The sequence below is a fragment of the Grammomys surdaster genome, unplaced genomic scaffold (genome assembly GCF_004785775.1).
Source record: "Grammomys surdaster isolate TR1022 unplaced genomic scaffold, NIH_TR_1.0 184, whole genome shotgun sequence".
Taxonomy (NCBI): Eukaryota; Metazoa; Chordata; class Mammalia; order Rodentia; family Muridae; genus Grammomys; species Grammomys surdaster.
In genome coordinates, this window is record NW_021604629.1 from 2,374,040 (window position 1) to 2,399,135 (window position 25,096).

A 25,096-nucleotide genomic window follows, 5' to 3' on the forward strand; every position below is an offset into this window, starting at 1 on the left:
ATTGGCAACTTTCCCCCTTACTCAGACAATATACCGATAAGAAAAGGAGAGAAGGTTTATTCTGGCTTCTGGCTTACAAACCACCACAGCAAGGGAAGGTACAGGCAAGCTGGACACATTGCATCTTCAGTCAGGAAGTGGGACTAAGTTATAAGACTTCAAGACCTGCCCTGAGTGACTTCCTCCAGCAAGGCCACACAACCCCTTAAAGGTGCTACAACAAACAGCGCCACCAGCTGAGGACCAAATGTTCAAACACTTGTCACTCGTGGGATGTTTCATATTCAAACCACAGCACTAGCCCAGGGTCATTTCCCAGAGGCCACAGCTTCTTGGCCTCCAGCCAAGTGCAGCCTTTATAAGACACAACTTCTCTGGCCAATTTCAAAGCCAGGCTTCCTGCTGGGAATACCTGTTTGAACAAAGCCTTTATTGTCTGTTCCAACAGCAGGACTGGAATTTAAAAAGCTTCATTTTCAAGACTGACTGGCTTTGGTCTGTCCAATCTGGAACTTACATTTTAGAGTCAAATAGAATTATTTAAACAAAGTATTTCTATGATAAGCACACAGTGGTTTTTTAAATGTACTTCCCCCTCCCTAACATTTATAATAAGAAATTGAGGCCCATTTTGTGGGCAGCTCTTAAAGCCCCAATTTCTCTCAGCTTCTATTTGCCTGGTCTTTGTCTCTTTGGCCTGTCTGAGTTTTGCTTGTGAACAGACTGTTGAGGGGGCTCATCTGATGTCACCTGGCCAAAGAACACACTGTCCCTCAGCAGTGTTCCTACCCCTGACATCTGTTTCTGGGCTTGACACAGCCACATGCTGGCATCTGATTTCATAGACTGCACACTTTTTCTCTTGTTCCTTGCCCCTCTCCTTTCTTTCCTAAGGTCTCTTCTCCATTCTCAGCTGCATCGGTTCCCAGCTCCAGGCTTGCATTCCTCTGTTTGCAATTCTTTGTCTCTTACCTGCCATTCAAGTGGGAGTGTGTTGGTCAGTCTTTGCTCTCCTTGGAGATCACACTAGTTCTGTACTGTCCTAGGTAGAGGATGTCCCTCCAGGTAACAGCGAAATTCAATTGTCTATGCCATGGGGCTAAGGAGGAGTCAGAGAGATCGACACCTGAGAGGTGTCCCACTGGCCATGAAAAGCAGGTGTGCCTTGAAGAAACTGCTTTTCCACACCCATTGGGGTAAATGCAGACAGAAGAGCCTTGGAGCTCAGACACAACGCAGGAGCATCAGTTAGAAACAAAGATCAGAGACAGTCCATTCTCCATGGTTTCCATGTGAGTAAATACATTGAAGTGATATGGCCATTCTCTTTCGAGTGACATAAATCCTATCTTAATGTCCCATCCGAGTCAGAGGAAGGTACGTGAGATAGGCTATCCTCTATTGTTAGAGGGCAGACAGAATGATGTTATGACAGAAGAACATAGCCTTGTCTGATGTGTGATGAGAAAAGATGTAAACACTGGGCAGAATCAAAGCTGCAGTTGTCCCTACAGGGAGACCCACAGCTGGCCCTTCAGAGCCGCCCCCTGGTCCCACCCCGGCCCCACCCTGGCCCCAGCCCCGCCCCAACACCCCGACCCCTGACCCCTAGACCCTGCTCTTTCCATCAGGGTGAAGGGGCGCAGCTTCTGGAACATCCCCTTCCACCTCCTAGAGCATTCCCCTGGAAGACAGCCCTCCCCTGAGCTGTTGAGGCAGGGTCCTCCACAGATGGACAGTTTGTACCTTCAAGACTGCCTCACCAAAACCTTTGAGGATACATCAAGCTTAGGAGGTGGAATATGGGCCCCCTGAGGACTCAAACACTACTCCCAAAGCAGACGCCCTAGAGGAGGCTGTCAACTCCTAATCAAGCTGCTTTTTGTTCTGTGTGTGACATGGTGTGTGTCATGAGTGTGTATATATGCTCATGTGTGCTGGTGCAGTTGTACATGTGTGCATGTGTACACCCAAAGTTGACACTGGGTGTCTTTTTCAACTCATTTTGTTGGCTTTTATTTTGTGTGTGTGTGTGTGCGCGCTCGCGCGCGTGCGCGTGTGCATGTGTGTGCATGTGTGTGTGTGTGTTCTTTGTTTGTTTGAGACACAGTCTCTATATAGCTCTGGATATCCTGGAACTCACTGTGTAGACCAGGCTGGCCTTAAACTCAGAGATCCACCTGCTTCTACCTCCCAAGTGCTGGGATTAAAAGCATGTATCACCATGCCAGGCCACAGATTGGCTTTTAAAATTAATTTATTGTGTGTGTGGGGGCATTCATGCCACACTAATGAAGGGCTCAAAGGAAAACTTCTAGCATGTAGTATGTTAAAAATCAGGTCATCAGTTTTGGTGGCAATACATTTACGGACTGAGACATCCTGTTATCCCTCTACCTTATTTCTTGAGTCAGGGTCCCTCAGTGAACCTGGAACTCACCCACTTAACCTGCTGTGGCAGAGCTGTGAACTGAGAGGACAAAAAACCCTCCCACACCAGCTAATGACACGTTTCCTGTCCAGTCTCAGTCCTTCCCCAGAGACAACAGGCCAGCATTAGCTGTCTAAGAAGCACTCCGAGGGCTTGCTAAAGTCACCTCTCCTTAACATAAAATGGACATGCATGAGGCATTTCAGTTTATTGATTAAATCAATAAGATGGGAATATAGTAGCAAGCCGATGCAAGCAATTATAAAATGTCCTACTTTTCTATGTTTAAAATAAGCTGTCTTAGTCTATAGCAACTAGCATCACAAGGACACATGAGGGACGGCGTCACTTCTGCCACAATGCCTGTGGCCATTTTATTAGTAATCCTCTAACACAGTCTCCTAGTGCAGAGTGCATAGAGTTATGTAGAACCCCCATCACTGTATTTGGCCTCTTGTTTTCCCTTATAAATAATTGTGCCTAAATATAAGAATTTGAGTAGAACTGAGCAAGCATAGCCCCGGCCTTGCACTGAGAGCACGTGTCCCTTAAACAATCCTGGAGCGCCTTGAGTTGGTGAGAGCAACAGCCTGCCCCAAGCACGCCCATGGCTGTCCTTCAATGCCCTGCTCAGGCCGTGCTGCCTGGAGGTAACTAGCTTCAATTTTAAACTGGTGTAAACACAGGTAGGGCCCATCAGAGCCGATGGCTAAAAGCTCGCTGTGTGCCGTTCCCTCCTATCCCCTCCCTTCAGTGCTGGAAGAGTGGTCTGTTCTTGAACTGCTCAGCACTGGGCAGAACCTTAGAGCCTTTTCTTGCCTCGAAACAAGGTAGTGGATTTCAGAGTCCCTTTAGCCACTGCTGCATGGCTTACAGTCCCGGAGCTTTTCTCTGGTTCTGCTTTGATTTCAGCAGAAAGGAGTTTGTAGGATGTTGAGTCTGAAGAGGTCATGTCAACACTGTCTGCATCAGGCTTCTTTGCTGCAGCAGTGGGCTATGAATGAAAGAGAAAGCCTAAATTAATTCTCAGGTGTAAAAGATATATGTATAGTAACTGACGGGGGCAGGAGACAGCAGCCTTCCACAAGACTGTGAGGCAGGGGCATGCCCCAGAGCTTGGGTAATACAGATCAAAGGCTCTTTTACTTTCCTGAGAACCAAGGTGTTTAGAGCTTGTTATGATGAAACCAAAAAGTTATTTAAAGTTCTGCTGTGGGAAACTAACTAAAGGCTCTTGAAGGTCTGCACAGGGACACCCACCGGATACAAACGCACCATCACATTCCATCTCTTCAGACTTACAGACATCTGCAGTGTGATTACTCTTCCCAACACAAGTGCAAAGTGGCTGCACTTGGCTGGCTCTCACACTCTCAACCCCTCCTCTGCATTCATTCCAGGTTTAGGCTTCTTTTTCCAGTCAAGCAGGCAGCTTTGTAGACTTCTTTGAGTCTCAACTCCTCACAGGCAAAAGGGGTAAAACAATATTTGAATGTTCACTTCATGGGAATGAGTTGTGCTTACTGAGAGAACTGCTCGGGTTTTTCAGCAGGAAAGCACCAGGCTGAGGTGACCTTGTTCTCTCAGGTCATTCCACTCTGTGGGACAGGAAGAATCAGGCTAGATGCCTGCAGCCACAGGGAGATGAGGTTCTCTTTGACCTCAGGCTCATTTAAAGAGTGATCGTTTTAATTAAGTGAGGCCGAGCAGAGAGTTCTAAAGAGCAGGGACTGTCCCAGGAGACTGCCAAGCAGGTCAGAGCAAGCTTTCACCTACACAGAACAACAGGGAGAGGGCCTGCGTGCAACATTTTAGAGAACTGAGCAGTGTTTTCAAAGAGTGGAAAAGATCACACAAGGCACTAGACAAATTGCTCAGGTGTTTTCTTGATCTTCCTGACTTTTGGGATATGAAAATCATACTTATGCATTTAACGAATAGAAGTTCCCAAGGCTGCAGCAAAACTTTAGGGCATCTTCACCCAGGTACCGAATTTCAAAAAAGAGAAGGTGCGCTGATGGGTGTTTATTGTAAACACTCCTGCAGTAGGGCTTCCTCAGAACATCCCTCTGGCCTGACACAGGAGTGATTTTTGGTCAGGCAACACTCTATGATGTCCAATACCTTGAAAAAAATTATATAAACTTTGAAATGTAAAACTTGTTTACTCTTCTTAAGAAAATATGCAAATTGCTTCCATTGAATTCTTTCATGAAACAGAAAATTGCAAAAAAAAAAAAGTACCATTTGATAAGGTAGCTCTTATCATGTCATTGAAAACCCAGGTTCATTAACAGGGCACAAACACAACACCCTGATTTGCTGGTGCCTGGCTGGGGACCACTTGCTTTCCAGAGACATGGGATCCATCTGGAATTTTCAATTCACAAAACTTAACTAACTTTACACATAAATACTACCCAAGGATGAAGCTGAATGCAACCCTTGTCCCATTGGGCATGTCAACTTGGACACTGAGTAGTTGAGGAAATGCTTTACAGTGTATCCACTACAACTAGCACTCTGCAATAGGGGCAGGGGTTCAGTCCTTGGCATTTACATGTATATTCATGTCTGGGTGGGTATTTCCATTCTTCGGTGTTCTGTGATTTTTAAATTTGCATTGGTTGGTTGGTTGGTTGGTTGGTTGGTTGGTTGGTTGTAGAGGTTGTGTGTGTGTGTGCATGTGCCATGGTGCATGTGTGAAAGTCAGAGACAACATGTAGAAATCACTTCTCTCCTTCTATCACATGAGTTCCAGAGACCAAACTCAGGCCATCATGTTTGGCAGGAAGAACTTTTACCCTCTGAGCCATCTTACCTGGCCCTGCTGGTCAACTTCTAGTACAGTTGACTCAGAGGCTCCCGTCACCAGGAAGAAACACTGTCTCTACATGCTTGAATAAAAATGCCACGTTCCCCTCTATATGCTCTAGAACTTTCTTCTCAGATACAGTATCTCAACATAGTTCTTGGAATTTTGTGAAAAAAAAAATGTGGTAGGGGAAATGAAACTACAAGGATATCTGCTATTGACATAGAAACATGATAGTTTTGTTTCTGTATGTAGCAAGATGAGGAAAATTGTATCCACTAGCCACATGTATTTATTTATTTATAATTTTAATAATCTTAAAAAATACATAGAACATACTCATGTTTAATAAAAATCTCTTTCTTGCCTCCTAGTTAATTCAAACCCAGTATCATAAACCACAGCCAATGCTGTGGGTGTAGAGTGCACATCTCCTCCGGGGGAGGGTCTCCTGCACTGACAAGCACATTTATATGGCTGAATGAATTTCTGCTGTTCAATTGTCACTTCCATGGGGAGCAGGTCAAAACCTCTGATGGCTCAGCCTAATCCATCTCCAGCTTTCTTTTACCCTTTCCCATAAATGGTAGCACACTGCAAACATTCCTCCACACCTGACGTCTTTTTAATAAACTGATGGTTATCTTGCAGATCACTCTGCCTAAATTCATATAGCTTGACTGTTCTTTCCTCAGGTTGGGCAGGGAATCTCTGGTTTTTGGATGGGCCAGAGTCATTTGGCCAGTCCCTTCCCAGCAGACATTCCAGTTGTCGCCACCATTTCACTGGTACTGACAGTACTGGAAAACACAATTCCGAGACAGTTGTACCAACCCACACTTGCCCTCAGCACACAGAGGCTCTGCTTTCGTTGTCAGTTTTGTCTCGTGTGTATTAAGGTTGGTATAGGCAAAGATCAAGATTTCTTCTTATTTATGTGTATATATGTGTGTAAGTGTACAATGTATGTGCAAGGTACTCACAGAGCTGGAAGAGGGCATTGGATTCCTTGCAACTGAAGTTACAGTATTCTGTGAGCCACAAGGATGCTGGGAACTCAAGCAAGGTCTCTTAAGTGATAAGCGGTCCCTCCAGTCCCAACAGCCATATTTTAAATAAGTCTCAGAATCTGCCAGTAAACAGGCCTACTGAAATCGTGGTGTCTGGCCTTCACTGTTAGCATCAGTGCAAATATGCTCACCTTTCTGTGAATGTTTACTGTGTAGAAGCCTCTGTATCTAAGGAAGGGATTTTCTGTGTTCTCACCACTTCTCTTCACTCATTGCAGTTGCATCAGGATTCATGGGCAATTGTTTAGGATACAGAACCCTAAGGGTCCTCTAGAGTCTGCGACTTTGCCCTACCTCCTTGCTGGAACGACCTCTGATGTTAGCACAACACAGGCACAGAACCACTATGCTGGTGCCTCCTTGGTCATATTCTCTTCACAGGGGATCAAGCCTCTTTTCTCCTTGGTATACAAATGGCTGAGGCAAATTCCAGCTCCCAGATTTTCTAGAATTTTGCCAATCTTAATTTTTCAGGGATTTCTTTGGTTAGGGTATAGGTCATCTAAGTCTGGAATTTTCCTTTCTTCTCTCATGGCTGTCTGGATTCCCTCAGGGATCTTTGTTGTCACTGACACAATTTTATAGTTTTATAAGTAATAGGACAGAGAAATGAAAAATGAAATTGCCAGGGCTATGAGATCTTACAGGTCACAAAAGACAAACAGGAGAGGTGCTCCTGGAAGCTTGCACAGAGCAGGAAAAAGAGGGCAGCTTTCCCTTTATCAATTCCAGGGGAAAGCTCCTGGATGGCTATCATGAGACTTCAGGCCATCTGTTTGTCAGCCCATAAGAGGACTGAAAAATCACTGCTGACTGTGTACTGTAAACAGCACACAGTGAAGCAATGGCCTGCAGAATCAGGAGGAAACCCCATCCTTATGTAAACCATGAAGTCATACCAGACTTCACAGATTAAAGGGACCAGAGTTGCCTTACCAACTAGCTACTAATGACTGCAGGAGGGATGTCTTTAACAATTCTTCAGCCTAAAAAGATACAAAGAAGACTATATAGGAAGGAAAAGACCCTCAGGCCTGGGAGATTGCTGCACAAGCTTGAGAACCTATGTCCTGTTGTAGAAAATATTTCATCTCAATCCAGGTTTCTATCCTGCCTTTGACCATTCAGTTCCCACATAAAAGACACAACTTTATATCTATAATAAGCGTTAGTCAGCACTGGAGCTGGGCAGATTCTACCCTCTAAGCGATTAGATTTTACCTCCCTACCAATAGCCCCAAGTTATGACCTGCCATGTTCCACATGGGCCGCTCTTAACTCCAAGTTAGGATAAAATTTGAGTTAGGTATGAAACTTGAAATATATGAAGATAGGATAATAGAAATTTTTTCTTAATTGCCAAATACTATGGATTGGACATTACAAATGCATATCATACTTTATAGTTTTCATAATTGTTATAACTATTCAATTTATATTAGAAAGAAAAGGAGCCTTTTATTGGACTAGAAAGTGAAATTGTATGGGTGCATCACTTGTCGATTAAGAAGCCCACGGCTGATGGCTTAGGCAGAAAATGAGGTGGGACATCAAGAAAAGAGAAAGGATTCTGGGATAGAGCCAGGGGAGAGATTCTCTGGGAATACGCACAGAGACAGATGCATGGTACCTGAACACACAGGTAACCACCAATGTGGCACAATGTAGGTTAAATAATCAGGTTGTTTTAGTTATGATCTAGTCAGAGAAGAGCTGAGCTATATTGCCAAGGTATTTGTTAACATATTTTGAGCCTGGATCTTTTTTTTCTGAGAACATGGGTCTGAGACACAGTACCAGGCATAGCTTCTACAATGTTCAGACCTCCAGGAGCCATGTGGCAGCTGAATGGCCCCCTATAATCACAACACTTTGGTCCCCGGAGCAAGCTGGCTCTCTAAATTTGCCAGAATTGGTAAGCTTTGGGCTCAACAAGAGAGTTGAGCATGACCAAGGAAGGTACTTGGTATTAACTTCAGGTCCCCAATGCACCTGCACATACACATATGCTCACATGCACGGGCGCACACACACTCACATCACATCACGTCACGTCATACTGCATACACATGCAAGAATGAAAGAAAAACAAAACTACAGTGTGGCATGAAGAAGACCCAGGTAGATCCAGCACCATGGGCTACCTGCCAGTTCTGTATGCCATTGGTCAGGGTAAGCATGCCAGTGTGACCCCCAGCATTTTAACTGTTCATCTGTTACAGATGCTCAGCATTTGAGACAGCTCAGTGCAGTTATCTGACTGCATACAGAGAGGTGGGAAAGATGACCCCACAAGTTCCCTTCAGTTTTGCTTTTTTCTAACTCAGCACCCTTGGCCTGATTTCTGCTGTTCATATTATTAATCATGAAAGAGGTGCATGTGTGTGAGGGAAGATAGGTAACAAGAGACCGGGATGAGTACACACATTTCAGTGCTCACTGGTGTAACTTCAACCTGATGAACTTATCTGGTGATAATGGATGCAAAGCCTGTGAGCTCTCAGCACATCCTGCAAGTTAATACCAAAGTGTGATTACTAGAAACTGTTACCATTCCTCTGAATTTTGAGTAAAATACATGCTATTTAAGTAAAGTGGTTTATCGCCATAGCAACCACTTCTAGAGTCACACATTCAAATTATAGGCCTGCACAAGGTCCAAATGACAAAATTCTGATACAAGTTTTCTGCTATAGATTTGCTCACAATGGCCACCCATCTTATCTCATGTTCCTGTGGTTTTCAGAAGTCAGAAGAAAGGGAAAGAAAAGCAGGAATGAGAGAGATCAACTTGAAAATATATAGACTTTCTTTACCAGGTTAGCCACACAAAGATCTGGGCCTTGCATGGAGTTAATGAAAGTAAAATTTAACTTGCAAATTAGAGAAAGATGTAAATAGCTTTCTTTTCTTTGCCGTAAAAGTATAATTTACATACAGTAGGATACATGAATCACAAGTATGCTCTGAGGAGTTCTGACAAACACACAGGCCCAGGTAACCACTGCCACAGACAAGACACAGCAACTCAGAGTGAGAGGCCTTGCTCCACGGGAGAGTGCTTAGGGCACCCAAGGCCCTGGCCTCGGTCTCCTCTCTGAAAGTCAGTCCCTGCAAAGACCCTTCATGGTCCCACTTCATCCTCTTATTTTATTCTGGGGCCACAAGTGTTCTGATATTTTTAGATAAAATTAGTTTTGACTCTTAAGACATCACATAAATGAGAGAAGAGCCTAATGTGTGAACCTTTGTGTCTGATATCTTTTGCTTAACATGTTAGTTGAAATTCAACTTAAAAACATTGTGGTGCTAGGGAGATGGCTCAGCAATGAAAGTGCACACTGCTCTTGTCTGCACAAGAGTTTGGATCATAGGATCCATGTCAGGTGGCTCCGGGGGATGGGATGCCTTTTTCTGGTCTTTGCAGATACCTGTACTCACAGTCACATAACATACACACACAAACTGAAAATTAGTTTTTAAAATCTTACATTTTAAAATTGTATGTGTATGTGTGCATGTGTGCAGTTTCTGCACATTTATGCAGGTGTGTGTACATGTGTGTGCCTGTAAAGGCCACGATTTACTTTAGATGTCTATTGTTCATCATCTTACTGTTATATATAAATTTTATATGTATGTATGTATATATATACATATATATATAATTTTATGTGTATATATGAGTGCCTGCACATATGTATGTGTACCATATGTATATAGGTAACTAAGAAAACCAGAAGAAGGCACTAGATACCCTGGAATTGGAGTTATAGGAAATTATAAACTGCCATGTTGGTGTTGGGAACCAAACTCAGGTCCCCTGAAAGAGCAGCCAGTGCTGAGTCATCTTTCCAGTCCCCATCTTATTTTCTGAGACAAGGTTTCTTAGCAACTGGCTAGACTGGTAGTCCAGCAATCCCCTAGGATGCTCCTGCCTCTATCATTCAGTGCTAAGATCACAGGCATGTGCCACCACACTTGGTTTTCTGCATACATGCTGGAGATCTGAACTCAAGGTTTCATTCTTCCATACCAAATCCTTCTCCCACCGAACCACCTCTCCATCCCTAGTTACACTCTTTATTGATACGTTTGCAGATTCTTATATTACTTTAAGGTTTTAAATATTCATCTAGGCATTGGTAATTCATTTTTCTAGCCAAGCAATAGTCTATTATAACAACATGCTATATTTCATTATACTAATGTATTATTTATCTATTCTTTAATTGATGGACACTTAGATTGCTCCTGCTCTTAGGCTATATAATAATTTGTTATAAATATACCCTAAAGTCTTTTCGGAGAGGATTTCTGGGTGAATGGTGACTGAATGTTTAACTTCATAAATAACACCAAATTGTATTTTGAAAGGATTCCTTGGATGGTGCATTTGAATTTTTATCAGCAATGTAGGAAAAATATACTCATTCTGTGTCCTTGTCAACATTTTGGCGGGCTAGTCTGGCCATTCTACTATGTATGTAGTGATGACTTGTTGTAGTATTTACATTTTGCTTACATCTGTGGTGAGAAGCATCTGTAAGATGCTATTGGCTCTTAGCACTCTCCATTCAAGTCCTGTAACATTTTTAAAAACTGAGTTGCCTTATTATTGTTTAGCAAGTTTCATAGTTATTGTTTTATTGCTCTTAAGGGAAAGCATAACCAAGGAAACTCTTACAAAAGAAACCATTTAATGGGGGCTTGCTTACAGTTTTAAAGGATTAGTCCATTATCATCATGATGGGAAGCAGACAGGCATGGGGCTGGAGCAGTAGCAGAGAGCTTTACATCCTGTTCAATAAGCAGGAGGCAGAGAGAGACAGAGAGAGAAAAGAGAGAAAGAGAGGGAGGAGAGAGAGGGAAAGAGAGAGACAGAGACACAGAGACACAGACACAGACATAGAACACAGACACAGAGACACAGACACAGACATAGAGACACAGACACAGAGACACAGACACAGACAGAGACCACACAGACACAGACACAGACACACAGACACAGAGACTGGGCCAAACTGAGCTTTTGAAACCTCAAGCCCACTCCTAGTGATATACTTCCTCCAACAAGGGTACACCTAATCCTTCCCTAAACAGTGCACGAACTAGGAACTAGACACTCAAATATATGAACCTGTGAGAACCACTTTTTTTCAAACTGCCACAGTAACAGTGATCATATTTTGGATACAAGTCTTTTGTAAGATGAATTTTTGAAAATATTTTCTCTCTGCAGGTTGGCCATTGTTTTCCTCATATGCTTTCAGTGAGCAGGTGGGCTTACTTTTTATGAAGACCATCCAATCAACTTTAAAAAGTATACTCTGCATCCTAAGAAATCTTTGACTACTTGTGATGAAAATAATCTCTCAGGATTTATCCTAGGAATTTTATAGTTATGTCTACCTATCACAAACTAATTTCATTTTCAGCTAGAAGATCAAACTTTATTTTTCATTATACAGATGGCCTAACATTCTAGCACTATTTATTACAAGGAATATTTCTTCTCTACTGAATGTTTTAAAAACTTTTAAGTCAACCGGTGATGTAAGTATGGGTCTATTTCTGTATGCCTATTTTTATCCATTCATTTACCTGTCTGTCGTTAGACAACCACCACATGCTATTGAATACCACAGCTATATAGGAAGTTGAAATCAGACCGTGTAAACAAGTCCTGAAAATGTAGACTTTTTAGTTTGGTTTGGCTGATTCATGTCTTACTGTATCTACAAATAAGTTTTAATTAGAAAAATTTATTCTAATTTTAATCAGAAAATTACATGTTGACAATTTCAGTTGTAATTGGTTTAAAGTTATAAATCAATTTGGGAAGAACTGACACCCTAAAAATACTGATTATTTCAGTCCACGAACATGGTATATCTTTCCTTTGTCAGTGTTCTTCATCTTAGCTCAAGAATACTTTGCAGATTTGGATGCAAAATATTTTGTGAATAGTTTGTTGCATTTATCACTTTGTTTTAACAGTATTCCAAATAGTATGCTAAGTTTTTGTTCAGGGTTTCTGTGTATGTATTAATGAGAGACACTGGCTAGCATCTTCCTTCTCTTATAAAATCCCTGACATGTGTATATTAATATAGTTCTTATCATATAAACTTGTTGTTCAATAGTCTCAAAAGGTTATATGAGTTTCTTCATTTCTTTATTAAACACTTAAAGAAATTAACCAATGAGTTCACTGAGAACGTAACTATTTATAAGAAAGATTGTAAATTAAATATTTCATTTACAAATAAATATAAAATGATTTAGCTTTTTCGTTTCTTTTTGTATATTTGTTTGGTGGTTTCTAAAATGGCATTGATGGTTTCACTTAAATTTTCTAATCTAAGTGGGGGTGGTAGTGCATGCCTTTAATCCCAGCACTCAGGAGGCTGAGACAGGCAGGTCTCTATGAGTTTTAGGTCAGTTTGATGTACAGGGCAAGTTCCAGAACAGTCAGGGCTACCTGTTTCAAAACAAAACAAAAAATGTCTAACCTGGCTGGCTGATTCACATCTGTGATCTCAGCATTCAGAGGCAGAAGAGGAGAAGTGCTCCAAGCTCCAGGGCAGTCTGTCCTACGCAGCATGTTCCAGACCAGCCAGTCTCAACAACCTTACCTTTCTAAAATCCCTCAGAAACAAAAATTTTAAAAATAAGGCCTTTCTACTTGATGACATCACTTCTGTGTCAGTAAGTCTGATGCTCGTTGATAGGAGCCACAGTAAAGGACAGATGGCAAGTGACAACCTGAGTGGGAGCCTGAGGGAGCTGTCAGAGCAATCGTAGACTGTCTGGTATGTTAGTACCTGGAACTCAGAGGGAAGTAAACAAGAATGGCAAATCCTCCCCCAAACAGCTGACGGTCAAATCTACACATTCATGAAGCACAGCTAACCCCAAGAAGGATAAATGTAGAAAACATGCTTAGCAATATCATAGAACTGACGATAAAGAGAGAATCTGAAGAGTCCAGAGGAAAAAACATAATGCACACAAAGAAAGACTACCTTAGCAGACTCCTAAGAAAATCTGACAGACAGAAGACATGGAACAACCTTTAAAATGTGAACCAAAAATCACTAACCAATCAAATACACAGATTAAAACCCTGTCAGACCCAAAATTCCACAAGCAAGAAATCTCCTAAAACATTTAAAGCAAAAACAGAATTTTCCAGGTGAAAGTCTATGGAGGGGACTCAGCATCAGACCGAGCAGAGGGTGCAAAGGAGCCCATGAACCTGAAGGGAAATGATGGCAGATGGAAACCCAGATCCTCGGGAGGAAAGAGGAACAGCACAAATGCAAATGGCTGGGTAAATAGAAAAGACATTTTTGCTCTTAATTTCTGGAAAATAGACATGACAGTTTAAAATTAAAGTGATACATTTTTTCTGTGAAGTTTATAATTGTGTAGATAAAATACATGCAACAATTATAGTATAGAGGCAGAGATGGAGAGACCAATAGAGTACACATGGAAGGAATGTGTTACTCAGTATAATCAGTGTTCTGTGTCACAGTCAAACAGCCTCAGGCCCTGGAGGGTCTGAGCTGAGCCAAAGGTGGGCTTGGGAGGAAAGGAAACAAAGGATTTGCCAGCATTTCCTTCATCTAAGAGACTGTAGGTAAGCTGGCGGTGAAGCCTTAGTCTGGTCCCAGAAGCTCCTAGGTGGGAATGGGGACCAACAGCTCCTTTGGAATAGCAGACTTGTGGTGAACAGAAGTCAAGTTTGCTTCCTCACAAGGCTACCAGCTATTAAAGTTATTACAGTGAAAAGACACACAGCTTGGCCGGATAAGGAAAGGTACACCAAGCATAGCAGTACACACCTGTAAGTCCCAGCACTCAGGAGGCAGATGCAGCGGGAGCTCTGTGAATTTGAGGCCAGGCAGGGCCACATAGTCCTCAGTTAAAAAAAAATGGGCAGAGAAGAAAAGGAAAGGAAAGAACGGGGAAGGTGCCTGGAGAAGCCTGGTGACAGAAGGCACAGACCTCTGAGTGTCCTCTACCACCAGAGTCACTCAGTTTGCCCGCTATCTGCTGGAAGCTGGTTATGACTGTCTAAAATAGCTATCAGCAGGCTATGTAGACATAGCCTAGGGTTTTCACTATGGGTTTATACATGCATACTGTTTTCACAAATAATTTAGACACAGTGGTATTTTAGAAACCACCTAAAATCCAAGTTCCCAAATATCAGCTGAGAACAAACCTCAAAAATAGGCCTTTCCAGGATACCAGTTGAGGCTAGCAATACAACTCTTACACGCATGAGCCCTTGAATCTGATCTCCTAGAGGAAATAAACAGAACATAGCCATCTCACCTGCTATATTAACTCTCCTATATAACAAACAACTGTAAAAGTAAGTGGTCCCCCTAACAACAGATAGTCCTTGCTTATAAACTGCAGAGCTTGGCCTTGCTAGGTTAGACTTAAGGTTGTGGACAGTTTAAGTGTGTTTCAAAACCTTCATAACTCAAGCATCCCTGGCTTCCCCTGGGAGGTAGCAACAAACCCAGAAAGCATGTTACCTCATGCAGACACTTGGAGTCTCTGCTTCCATCACACTCCTTGAGGCGTGTCCCATCAGCCAATGCACACTGCACAGGCACCTACACTAGAGGAGAGAGAAGACCCCTCCTCTGGTCCTGCAGGGGACCCACAACAGAGGAGATGCTAGTGAGCCAGCCTCCTGGTGAGGACAAAAAGAATCAGAACAGAACAATAACACAGAGCCCCGTGGCTCTCACAAAACTGAGAGGTCAGAAGTATCACTTCACCCTCACATTTCTCAGTTAACTAGCTTATCCCCAAGTACTATCAAAGGAAATGATATAATCAGGAAAAATGAAATTTTTATAATATTCTATGTAAAATCTCTAATAATATGATAATTTAGGCAACTGTAGCTAACATTGTGCTAAGAGTGTCACATGACTGGTTTCATTACCCTGAGCAGAGGATGGTACTACTATTCACAAATGTGAGAGTGCTGGCCTAGAGATGCCCCACAGAAAAATGCTGGGGATGGTAAAACAGGGTCTGAGTCCCAGCAGCTGCCATGGAGCACCTGCATGTTTCATTATTAAGATACCTATCTAGGTTCTGTTATTGGACACATCTTATTCAGGGTTCTATTGCTATGATAAAACATCAGACCAAAGCAACCTGGGGAGGAAAGGGTTTATTTGGCTTACACATCACAGTCCACTGAGGAAAATCAAGACAGGAACTCAAACAGTGCAGGAATCTGGAAGGCATGAGCTGATGAAGAGGCCATGGAGGAGTATTGCTTACTGGCTTGCTCCCATGGCTTGTTCAATCTGCTTTCTTGTAGAACCCAGAACCATCAGCCCAGGAATGGCATCGCCCATAATGGGTTGGGTGATTAATCACTAAGAAAATGTCTTATAGGCTTACCTACAACCCGATCTCATGGAGGAATTTTCTTAATTGAGGTTCCTTGTTCTCAGAAAACTTTAACATGTATTAAGTGGACATGAAACTAGACAGTAAGACACATGTGCCCCACTGCAATGCTTTAATACTGGAATATGAAAATAAGCAAATTTTTCACATTATAACTGATTCTTTTTGGACTCAGAAGGCTAAAGTTTAGTTTTTCATGAAAGAAAATGTTTTACGCTATTCAACTAAAATTCAAAGAAGCAATGTTTTTCATCATGAAATCATCACCAACATATTCATACGATTCAGTGATTTAACTTAGATATTCTTAAGTTGAAGCACTTTTGTCTTTGGAGAAAATCCATGAGAACACCTAGCATCCATCAAAATAATTTTTCAAAGTTTCCGAGAAACCCAGCTTTCTTAACGTATCCACTTCGTAAGTCACCTACTGCAACCTTGAGGCCACATTTTCAGTCTATGCAAAAAGACAGATCACAGAAGAAAATAATCACAAAACAACATTCATTTTCATTAAACAAATTTGTTCAAGATTGTGTCCAATAAACAATTTAATGTCTAAGAGGTTTCTCGTTATGAAGCAAGAGTTGAGGTTTGCAAATGAACTCTATCCGTCTAGAGTCTAGTTAGTGTCTTTTCACTGTATGGGAAACTACATTTTAATTACAGATGTTTGTTCCTCTCCAGTTGTCTTATGATTATGAACAATAAAAGAATGATGCCCCATATAAGAAATGACTAAGGGCCTACTGTGGAAAGTCACACTATGGCATAAACAGTGATGTGCCAAGTGCCCTTTCTGAAGATGAGCAAACACTGCTACAGGAGTGAAAGCTGAGGCTATCCGAGCTGATTAAGGCTCTGTCTCAGCAGTTAGAGCCAGCACGCCAACAACATGGAGCCTTGTCTTGGTGTCCTCTACATATACAAAACAACATGTACATAGAGAACACTGCTGCCCCACACTACCATCATGTTAAGGAGGTAGACATGGAAAAAGGGCCTTGCTGGTTGGGAGGATAAGGGGAGGGACAATTAATACTTAGGACCATTTGAGAGGCCACATGTAAACCACCTACCATAGAAGCTTCCTAAAATATGTGATGTAGTCACAAAATAATGGGGAGACAGTGTCCAACTAGACCTCACTAGCCACCAAGTGAAATATTCAATGCCAGTAATGGATTATACCTAGTTGAATTATTAACCAAAGGTACTCTAAGGAAACTCTGAACATCTCCAAGGCTATTGGCTGCTCTCCACAAATTGATGGTAAGGCCGTATTACTGAAGACAACATATAACATGGAGAAGTTGAGCTGGTGTTTTACTAGAGGCTTCACCACTACTGAACAGCACTCATGGTGCTGGAAGGTACCCTGCACACTACCAGACGAGAAGTATAACTATCAACGCAACTACAAACACTGTGATCTTATAGCCTGTCAGGAAGATGCGCTGGGACAACAGAGGCATGAGCACTGGGGTAGTGACCAGCTGTCTGACTGGATCTGAGGTCCACTCTATGAGATGGAACTCACAGCTGACAATGCTTGGGAGGTCAAGAACCTGAGACTGGATAGGGCATAGGCCTAAGGGGAAAACCCCAAATACTATTGTTTTGCTAAAGGAACAAAGCAATACAATTGTTCCTAATTATATTCTACTATTCCATAGATCTGTGCCTCGCTCACCCATCACCAGAGAAGCTACTTCTTGCAATAGATTGGAACTAACACAAGAAACCCCAAACTGAACAATATGTAGAAAGTTAGAGACTTTAGAGCACTCAGTTCTAAACCCATTAGGGATGCCCTGATCAAACCTTCGTCTCCGAGCTCAGGGAGCTGTGCTCCTTGAACGATGTGGACAGTCTGTTAGAGCCAAAGGGATGGATGGCTACAAAGAAACAGTGTCTTCCAGACAGAATAGGACTGATAGACATATGAACTCAGGGAGACTGAGCATGCATGCACATGTCTGCACAGGTTCAAGCCAGATGGCATCTCCGTGCTGAGAAAGAAGTGGACACAGGCTCCCACCCTCAGCCAAAAAGCTATCTGTAATTGATACCCACTGGCAAAAGAAAAATTACTTTCCTTCAATGGAGTCTCACTGGGTATATTAACCACACTCATGCCCAGCAGTAAATGGCCAACACAAAATAAATTCAATGATATTTCTATAGACTTTTGTCTCAGATTGCTTTGTTTGGGCATTTTTTTTCTTATCAGTCTTTTGTTTATATATTTTCATTTCCATTTTTGTGGGTTTGAGCATTTTGTGTGTGTTTGGTGTTTCTTTTTGTTTTGGTTTTGTTTTGTTTGTTTTTCAAAGAAAACAAAAGGGGATAGATTTGGGTGGGTAGGGAGGATCTGGGATGAGTTTGGGGAGGGAATAGCTATGATCAGAATATATTATATTAAAATTTTCCATAAAAATGAAGTCACTGTCAAGACACTAGGTTTACTCAAAGGAAATGCTGACTCAGAAGACAACTTCCTTGCTATTTCAGTGCTGAGTTGCGGCTTATATTTAGATGCTTTATGTAGGAGACTTTAAGGCCTAGCTCTTACTTTCATTAGAATTTGCATACATAACTTGAATTAAAAATAATTTGCTCTCATTAAATCTCACATCATTGAATATATACACAACATATATAGGGTCTTGTTAGATGTCACCCATTTGAAACAAATTTGAAAAAGTATAGGGTGAGGCCTCCTCTGTTCTGCATCTTCCCACCAGCAAGGTGAGTGGAGGAAGGGCATCGTTACTTAGGGAAAGAGGAAGGCACTTAGTTTAGCTGTTCTGGTTTTAAACAAGTTCTCACTTTCTCTGCTTTGCCAGGATCTTAAAGGTGTGACTACTTTGGCTTCTGAGAAACAGGATTTTGGGAACTCTGAGCAGACTTCTGAGACTCCCTGGAAAGGAACAATGACAAAATGGAATGCAGACATCTCTGCTTCTTCTGTGTAAAATGGAATGCAGACATCTCTGCTTCTTCTGTGTTTGTTTTTTACAGTCTTCAGCTTTACTGTATCATTTTTAGTTTAAACACTTCTTCAGTGAAGGCTTTAGATATTAATTGCACAAAATAATGCATTTTATTGTGATATTTTATATATCATACATAACATACTTTGATCATAGTCACCACCCAATAATCTATCCTATCCTTCCTCCCCAATTCCTTTGATCCCCCTTTTCTTTTTTGTTTTTATTCTTTCTAACTTTTTATTGATTCTTGGTGAGTTTTACATCATGCACCCCAGTCCTGCTCATCTCCCTGGCCCCTCATATTTGCCCTTCACTCTTGTAAAGTCCTCCTCAAAACACACACACACACACACACACACACACACACACACACACACACAGAGAGAGAGAGAGAGAGAGAGAGAGAGAGAGAGAGAGAGAGAGAGGATAGAACATCTCATCATGGAAGCTGTAATATGTTGCAGTGTGTCCCACAGTATATTCATTTTTCTGTTCACACATCTTCACTTGCACATGTTTGTTGCAATGAGTCATTGGTCTAGTTTGAGGTCTCTGGCTTCTGTGATACCATCAATACTAGATCCTCATTGGAACTCTTCCTGATTATCCTGTTGTTGGCCTGTGTCAATGGAGATCCTGTAGCTTTTGATCAACAGGACTGGCCCTTTCACACACTTACAGATATAGGTTTTGGGATCAGCCAACTCAGAGCCCTGGATCTGGGCCTGGGTAGAAGCTGAGCTGGTCAGCATGTCAGTTCTTCCTTATCCAAACCACCAGAGCAAACTCCAATACTGCTTCAGCTAGGCCACTAGGTGGCAGGAGGCAGGTCAGGTCTCCTGTTCCTCATGTTCTCGGGCAGGCTCACCTGCGCCCACACCTCCAGAGCCAGCTCTGCTGTGTTACCCAGTCAAGACAAAGGGCTTACCCTCCTAAGTGATACTTCCAAGGCCACCATGGCTATGATCCTTTTCATATACTGTCAAATTTAGCTAATGAGAATTTTATTGAATATTTTTAATCTATATTCATCAAGGATACTGGCCTATCTATAGTTTTCATCATTGCCATTCTTTTTCTTTCGTCCTTATACAGTTTTGATATGAGAGTAATATTTGCTCCATATAATGAGTCTTCTATCATTCTTTGCCTTCCTGTTTTATAAAATAGCATGAAGAACATTGGTATTAATTGTTTTCTAAAGGACTGGTCCAGGGTTTCTTGTTGATGGAGGACTTTATAATTACTTCAGCCCCATTGTTAGCTCCTGATCTATAGGGTTATACGTATTTTTGGTTTGATCTTGGAGGATCATTTTTTCCTAGAAATTTGTTCAATTCATCTAGGTTTTTAACTAAATGGAATATGAGTTTTAAAAATAATTCTTAGCAGATCTCTGGATTTCAGTGGTATTTTTTCATTAAATATTTTTATGTATTTGGAAGGTTTGCTTGCATGTATATCTGTGCACCATGTACACACCTTGTATCTACGGAGGCTAGACTATGGCATCTGATATCCTGGAACTGGAGGTATAGATCATTGTGATTGAACTCTGCCTTCGTTCCCCCAGAAGAACAGCAAATGTTTTTAACCACTGACCTTTGAACTCTAGTCCTCCAGAAGAACAGCAAGTGCTCTTAACCACTGAGTCATCTTTCCAGCCCTACTATCTGTTGAATTAACTCCTCTTTCATCCTAATTTTATTTACTTAGGTCTTCTGTTTTGATGAGATTGGCTAAGTGTTTGCACTGTGTTTCTCTTTGTTTACTGGTTCTTTGTGCCAGCCTTTTAGTTTCCAGTTTATTGGCTTCTGAGCTAATCTTTAGCGATACTTTTCTTCTACTAATCTTGGCTTTGGCTTGCTTTCATTTTTCTAAGACCTTTATATACATCATTAGGTTATTTCCTTGCTATCTCTCAGATTTTTAAAATGTAGCCACTCATATCTATAAACTTCTCTTAGAACTGTCTTCATTTGTACCTAAAAGATGCTGATATGCTATGTTTCTGCTTTTATTTAAGTCTAAGAATTTTTCATTTTTTCCCTTGATTTCTTCAATAGCCCAATTGTCATTCCAATGTATATTGTTTAGTCTTCATATGTTTGTGTAATTCCTGCAATTGCTATAACCATTAGTTTCTAGTTTCATTCAATTGTGATCAAATAAGTTACTGATAACAATAAATTACTTTAATTTTTTGCATTTGTTTAAACTTATTTGTTTTCTACAATATAGTCTGCTTGGTGACAGTCCCATGAGCTTCTAAAAAGAAAGTGTACTTGGCAGCCATTGGACAATGTATGTTGTAGATGTTTAGCAAGTCCTTTAGACCTGTAACATGGGTTAGCTCTGATATCAGTTTTTTATGTCCCCCAAACCAATATAATGGTGAGAGTGAGTAAGGAATTTTCTACTTTTGTTATATAAGAGTCTATCTCTCGCCGGGCGGTGGTGGCGCACGCCTTTAATCCCAGCACTCGGGAGGCAGAGGCAGGCGGATTTCTGAGTTCGAGGCCAGCCTGGTCTACAGAGTGAGTTCCAGGACAGCCCGGGCTATACAGAGAAACCCTGTCTCGAAAAACCAAAAAAAAAAAAAGAGTCTATCTCTCTCTTTAGGTCCAATTGTGTTTGTTTTATGAGATTTGGTACATGAATTATGTGGTGCATATCTTCATGATCTCTTTAGTAGATTGCTCCCTTTGTCAATATGTAATGACTTTATTTACCTCTTCTGACTGATTTTGGCCTGACATAGTTCTTTTAATGTATTTGTATAGCTATTTCTGTTTGCTTTGATTTTTAATTTGCTTGGGACATTATTGTCTCTTCTTTAACTTTCAGCCAATACATGGAATGTTCCACAAGATGGGTTTCTTGCAGACAGCAAACAGTTGGTTTTTTAAAAAATCTAATCAGCTACTCCTTGTCTTTTAATTGGATAATTAAGTGCAATTACATTTAGGATTATTATTGGAAAGTATTTACTAGTTCTTAGCATTGTTGTTCTCCTAATGTTTGATTCTTTCCTAATTCTTCTCATTTCCTTACCTATTACTCTAATGAAATTCATTATTGCCCATGTTCTCATAATGTATTTATCTTCACCTTCTATGTGTAATATCCCATAAGTATCTTCTGCAATTCTGGCTCAGTGGTCATGAATAACTTTACTATATGCCTAGAAGATACTTATTTTTCTTTGCATCATGAAAGATAATTTTGCCAGAAATAATAAAATAGGTTGAGTTTTTGTAGAGTTTGAAATAAATTATGCTATATGCTACTGACCTTTAGAGTTTCTTCTCAAATATTTGCTGCTATTCTAACATGTTTGCTTTTATAAGTAACCTTGCAGTTCTCACCTCTTTCTTTGTATTCTTGGCATTCTAGGTATAATATGGCATGAGGAGGTTCTTTTTCTGGTTATGTTCTTTTAGTCTTAATGCTTTCTGTGTCTGAATATATTGCCCTCAACTTGGAAAATTATATGTGATCATTTTACTGAATAGATTTTTCTATGTCATTATTCTGTATCTCTACATCTGAATCTATGCCAAGATTCCTAAGTTTGTCATTTAATCCTAACCCAAAGTTCTTTCATGATCTGTTTATAATTTATTTTTCTTGTAATACTGTCTGAATGTTCTAATTCATAAATCTTCCTTCAAGCCTTGATATTCTTCCCATTGATCCAGTCAATGGTGAGGCTTTTAACTCAGCCTTTTATTTGATTTACTGAGCTTTTCATTTCCAAGATTTCTACTTGACTTTTTCCAGAACCTTTCTTTATTGAATTTTTCCTTCATATAATAAATTGTCTTATTTCATTTAGCTGTCTATTCATATTTTCTCTGTGTAAACATATATGTGAGTTCAAAGAACAACCTTGGGTGATATTCTAGGCTGATTGGCTGAACCATGAGCTCCAGGGAACCATTTGTCTGTCATTCCTGATGGTGAGATTATAAGCAAAAGGCACCATGCCTGGCTGGCTGGATTTATTTATTTATTTATTTATTTATTTATTCATTCTCTCTTTTTTTCTTCCTTTCTTTCTTCCTAATTTAGGTTTTAGGAACTGAATGAGAATTCTTGTGTTTGCATGGTTAGCACTTTGCAAACACAGTATAAGTTGAACTATTCTTCTAGCCATCTCCCTACTCCCATCATATTCTCCTTGAGTTTGTTGATTTTTAAGTTCATGTATAAATTCTTTGTGCAGTAGTGTATCCATGAAAGTATCATTAGATTCAGCTACTGTGGATAATCAACACTATTGGGCAGGGGAAGGCTGGCCATGTGCCTGCTTTTCATATTTCCTATATTTCTACATTGAGATTTGAAAACCTGGGGTAAGTAATTGTCTGAGGGTTTTAACATATTGTAATCTTTATACTGGAGTATTTGCCCAGTTCAGTTGTGATTAAGTCACAGCTGACTTGGGATTTGTCACACCTAGGCTATGGTAAGCTCAGCAACAAACTCCCCTTAAAGTGTTCAAGGTACTAAGCTCAATCACCAGTGTCTCTCAGAAAAAAGTATTCAAACTTTTGTAACAGTCATAATATATTAACAACTTGAAAATGTAATCATCATTTAAAAATAATTATCTACCACAACACTAATAATAACAAAGAAGAGGGGGAAAGATAATAAAGAACAAACTAAAAAGATGCTAGTTAATAAAGAGTAAAGCAAGGGAGGGAAAGAAGAATAAAGGAAAAGAAAAGGTGGGAGAGGAGAAGAGTAAAGATTCACTTAAGATGTAAAAATGAAAAATTAGAAAAAAAATGAAACATCAAAGGGAAAAGAGGAAAAGAGGGAACAATCCAATCAAAGGTGTTTTTAAAGGGGGGAAGGAAAAGAATTTAAGGATAAAAGAGTATTAAAATTTAAATAGTGAAAGGGAGAAATAAGAGAAAAATATTAGACATAAATATTCACAGTAAGCTGGTAAGGCACAAAAGTCTTAATAATTACAAAAAAATACAAACACTCCCCTCCCCAGAAAAAAAAATAGGTTCCCTTTCTAGCAATGAGGTCAAGTATATGGGCAACATGAGAATTCTGTCTGTGCTAAATAGACCTTTCTAAAATTGTGGGCTATGTGTTCTTTGGACAGTACCTATAGGCTTAGTTCCATTTTTCTTTTTCTTCTTTGGTTGAGACATACCACTGTACGCCACACTCAGCTGTCCTGGGTCCTGAGACCTCCACCAGCAGTAGTTTCCCTTTGGTTGAATTTCTCTGCACATTCCTAAGGCTGCTCAGGGATGAAAAGTGTCTATGGGGTTTCAACCAGTAACATTGAAGGGGGGACAGTGGCAGGTCCCACATGGCACTCTCATCTTCTGACTGGTGTTCTGAAACTTAGTTATCACATAGAATAACTTGCAATGGTTCATTCTTGGCCTGCCCCAGTTTCCTTAATCAAGTTCCCAAATAAATGGCCCTAAATGGCAAGAGATCTTGGTTCCCTTTCATGTCTCTGTCTAGCTTCCCACTACAAAGAGCTCCCAACGATTCTGACTCTAAGAATTTCTCCCGTAGCCATACTAGTCCTCTGATCCACTCACTGGATAAGGTTATGACTGTAAGCTGGAGATAGGGAAAATATAGAAACCCTTGACTCTCAAAGCAGTAAGTTCAGATAAGTCCTTAAAATGCCTTCCCAACTCTGCAGGAAGCACCTCCCCTGAGCCAGTATGCAAATCACAAGTCCTCAGAGAACCTTTCCCTTAAAAAACCAGCCTGTTTTGCTTTTGTTTGTTTATGATTTTTTTTTAAGATTCATTTTATGTGTATGTGTCTTTTGCCTGAATGTCTATACGTGTACTGCTTTTGTGCCTAGTGCCTCCAGAGCCAGAAGAGTGTGTTGGATCTCCAGGAACTGAAGTTACAGGTAGTTGTAAGCCACCATACAGGTGCCAGAAACCAACCCAGGATCCTCTATAAGAGTAGCACGTGCACTTAACCACTGCACCATCTCTAGACTGTTAGCCTTCGTTTCTGCAGAGAGAAGAGGCTAGTGCTAACTGTATTTTGTGAGTCTCTCTCTCCCTCTCTCTCTCTCTCTCTCTCTCTCTCTCTCTCTCTTTTGGAGGGGGGAGTTATTTTTTTATTACTTTTATTTTCTTACAGTCCATCCATTGCCTCCCCTCCAGTCCCCACTCCCACAGTTACTCTTCCCCTCTCCTCCCTCACCCCCATCTCCATGAGAAAGCTTTCCCCACCCCTACCAGGCCTCCCCACTTCCTGGAGCCTATTTGTGTGTGTGTGTGTGTGTGTGTGTGTGTGTGTGTGTGTGTGTGTGTGT

At 40.9% G+C, this 25,096-nt stretch overlaps 1 protein-coding gene across 1 annotated transcript in view; it reads right to left on the reverse strand.

Moving 5' to 3' along the window:
* Positions 1 to 3,233: 3,233 nt before the first annotated feature.
* Stk33 (serine/threonine kinase 33) overlaps positions 3,234 to 25,096 on the reverse strand; it is a 58,713-nt gene continuing 36,850 nt past the window's right edge. The window contains exon 13 of the mRNA XM_028768115.1: positions 3,234 to 3,425. Within this exon, the coding sequence (XP_028623948.1) occupies positions 3,234 to 3,425 (192 nt within the window). The remainder of the gene's footprint in view (positions 3,426 to 25,096) is intronic.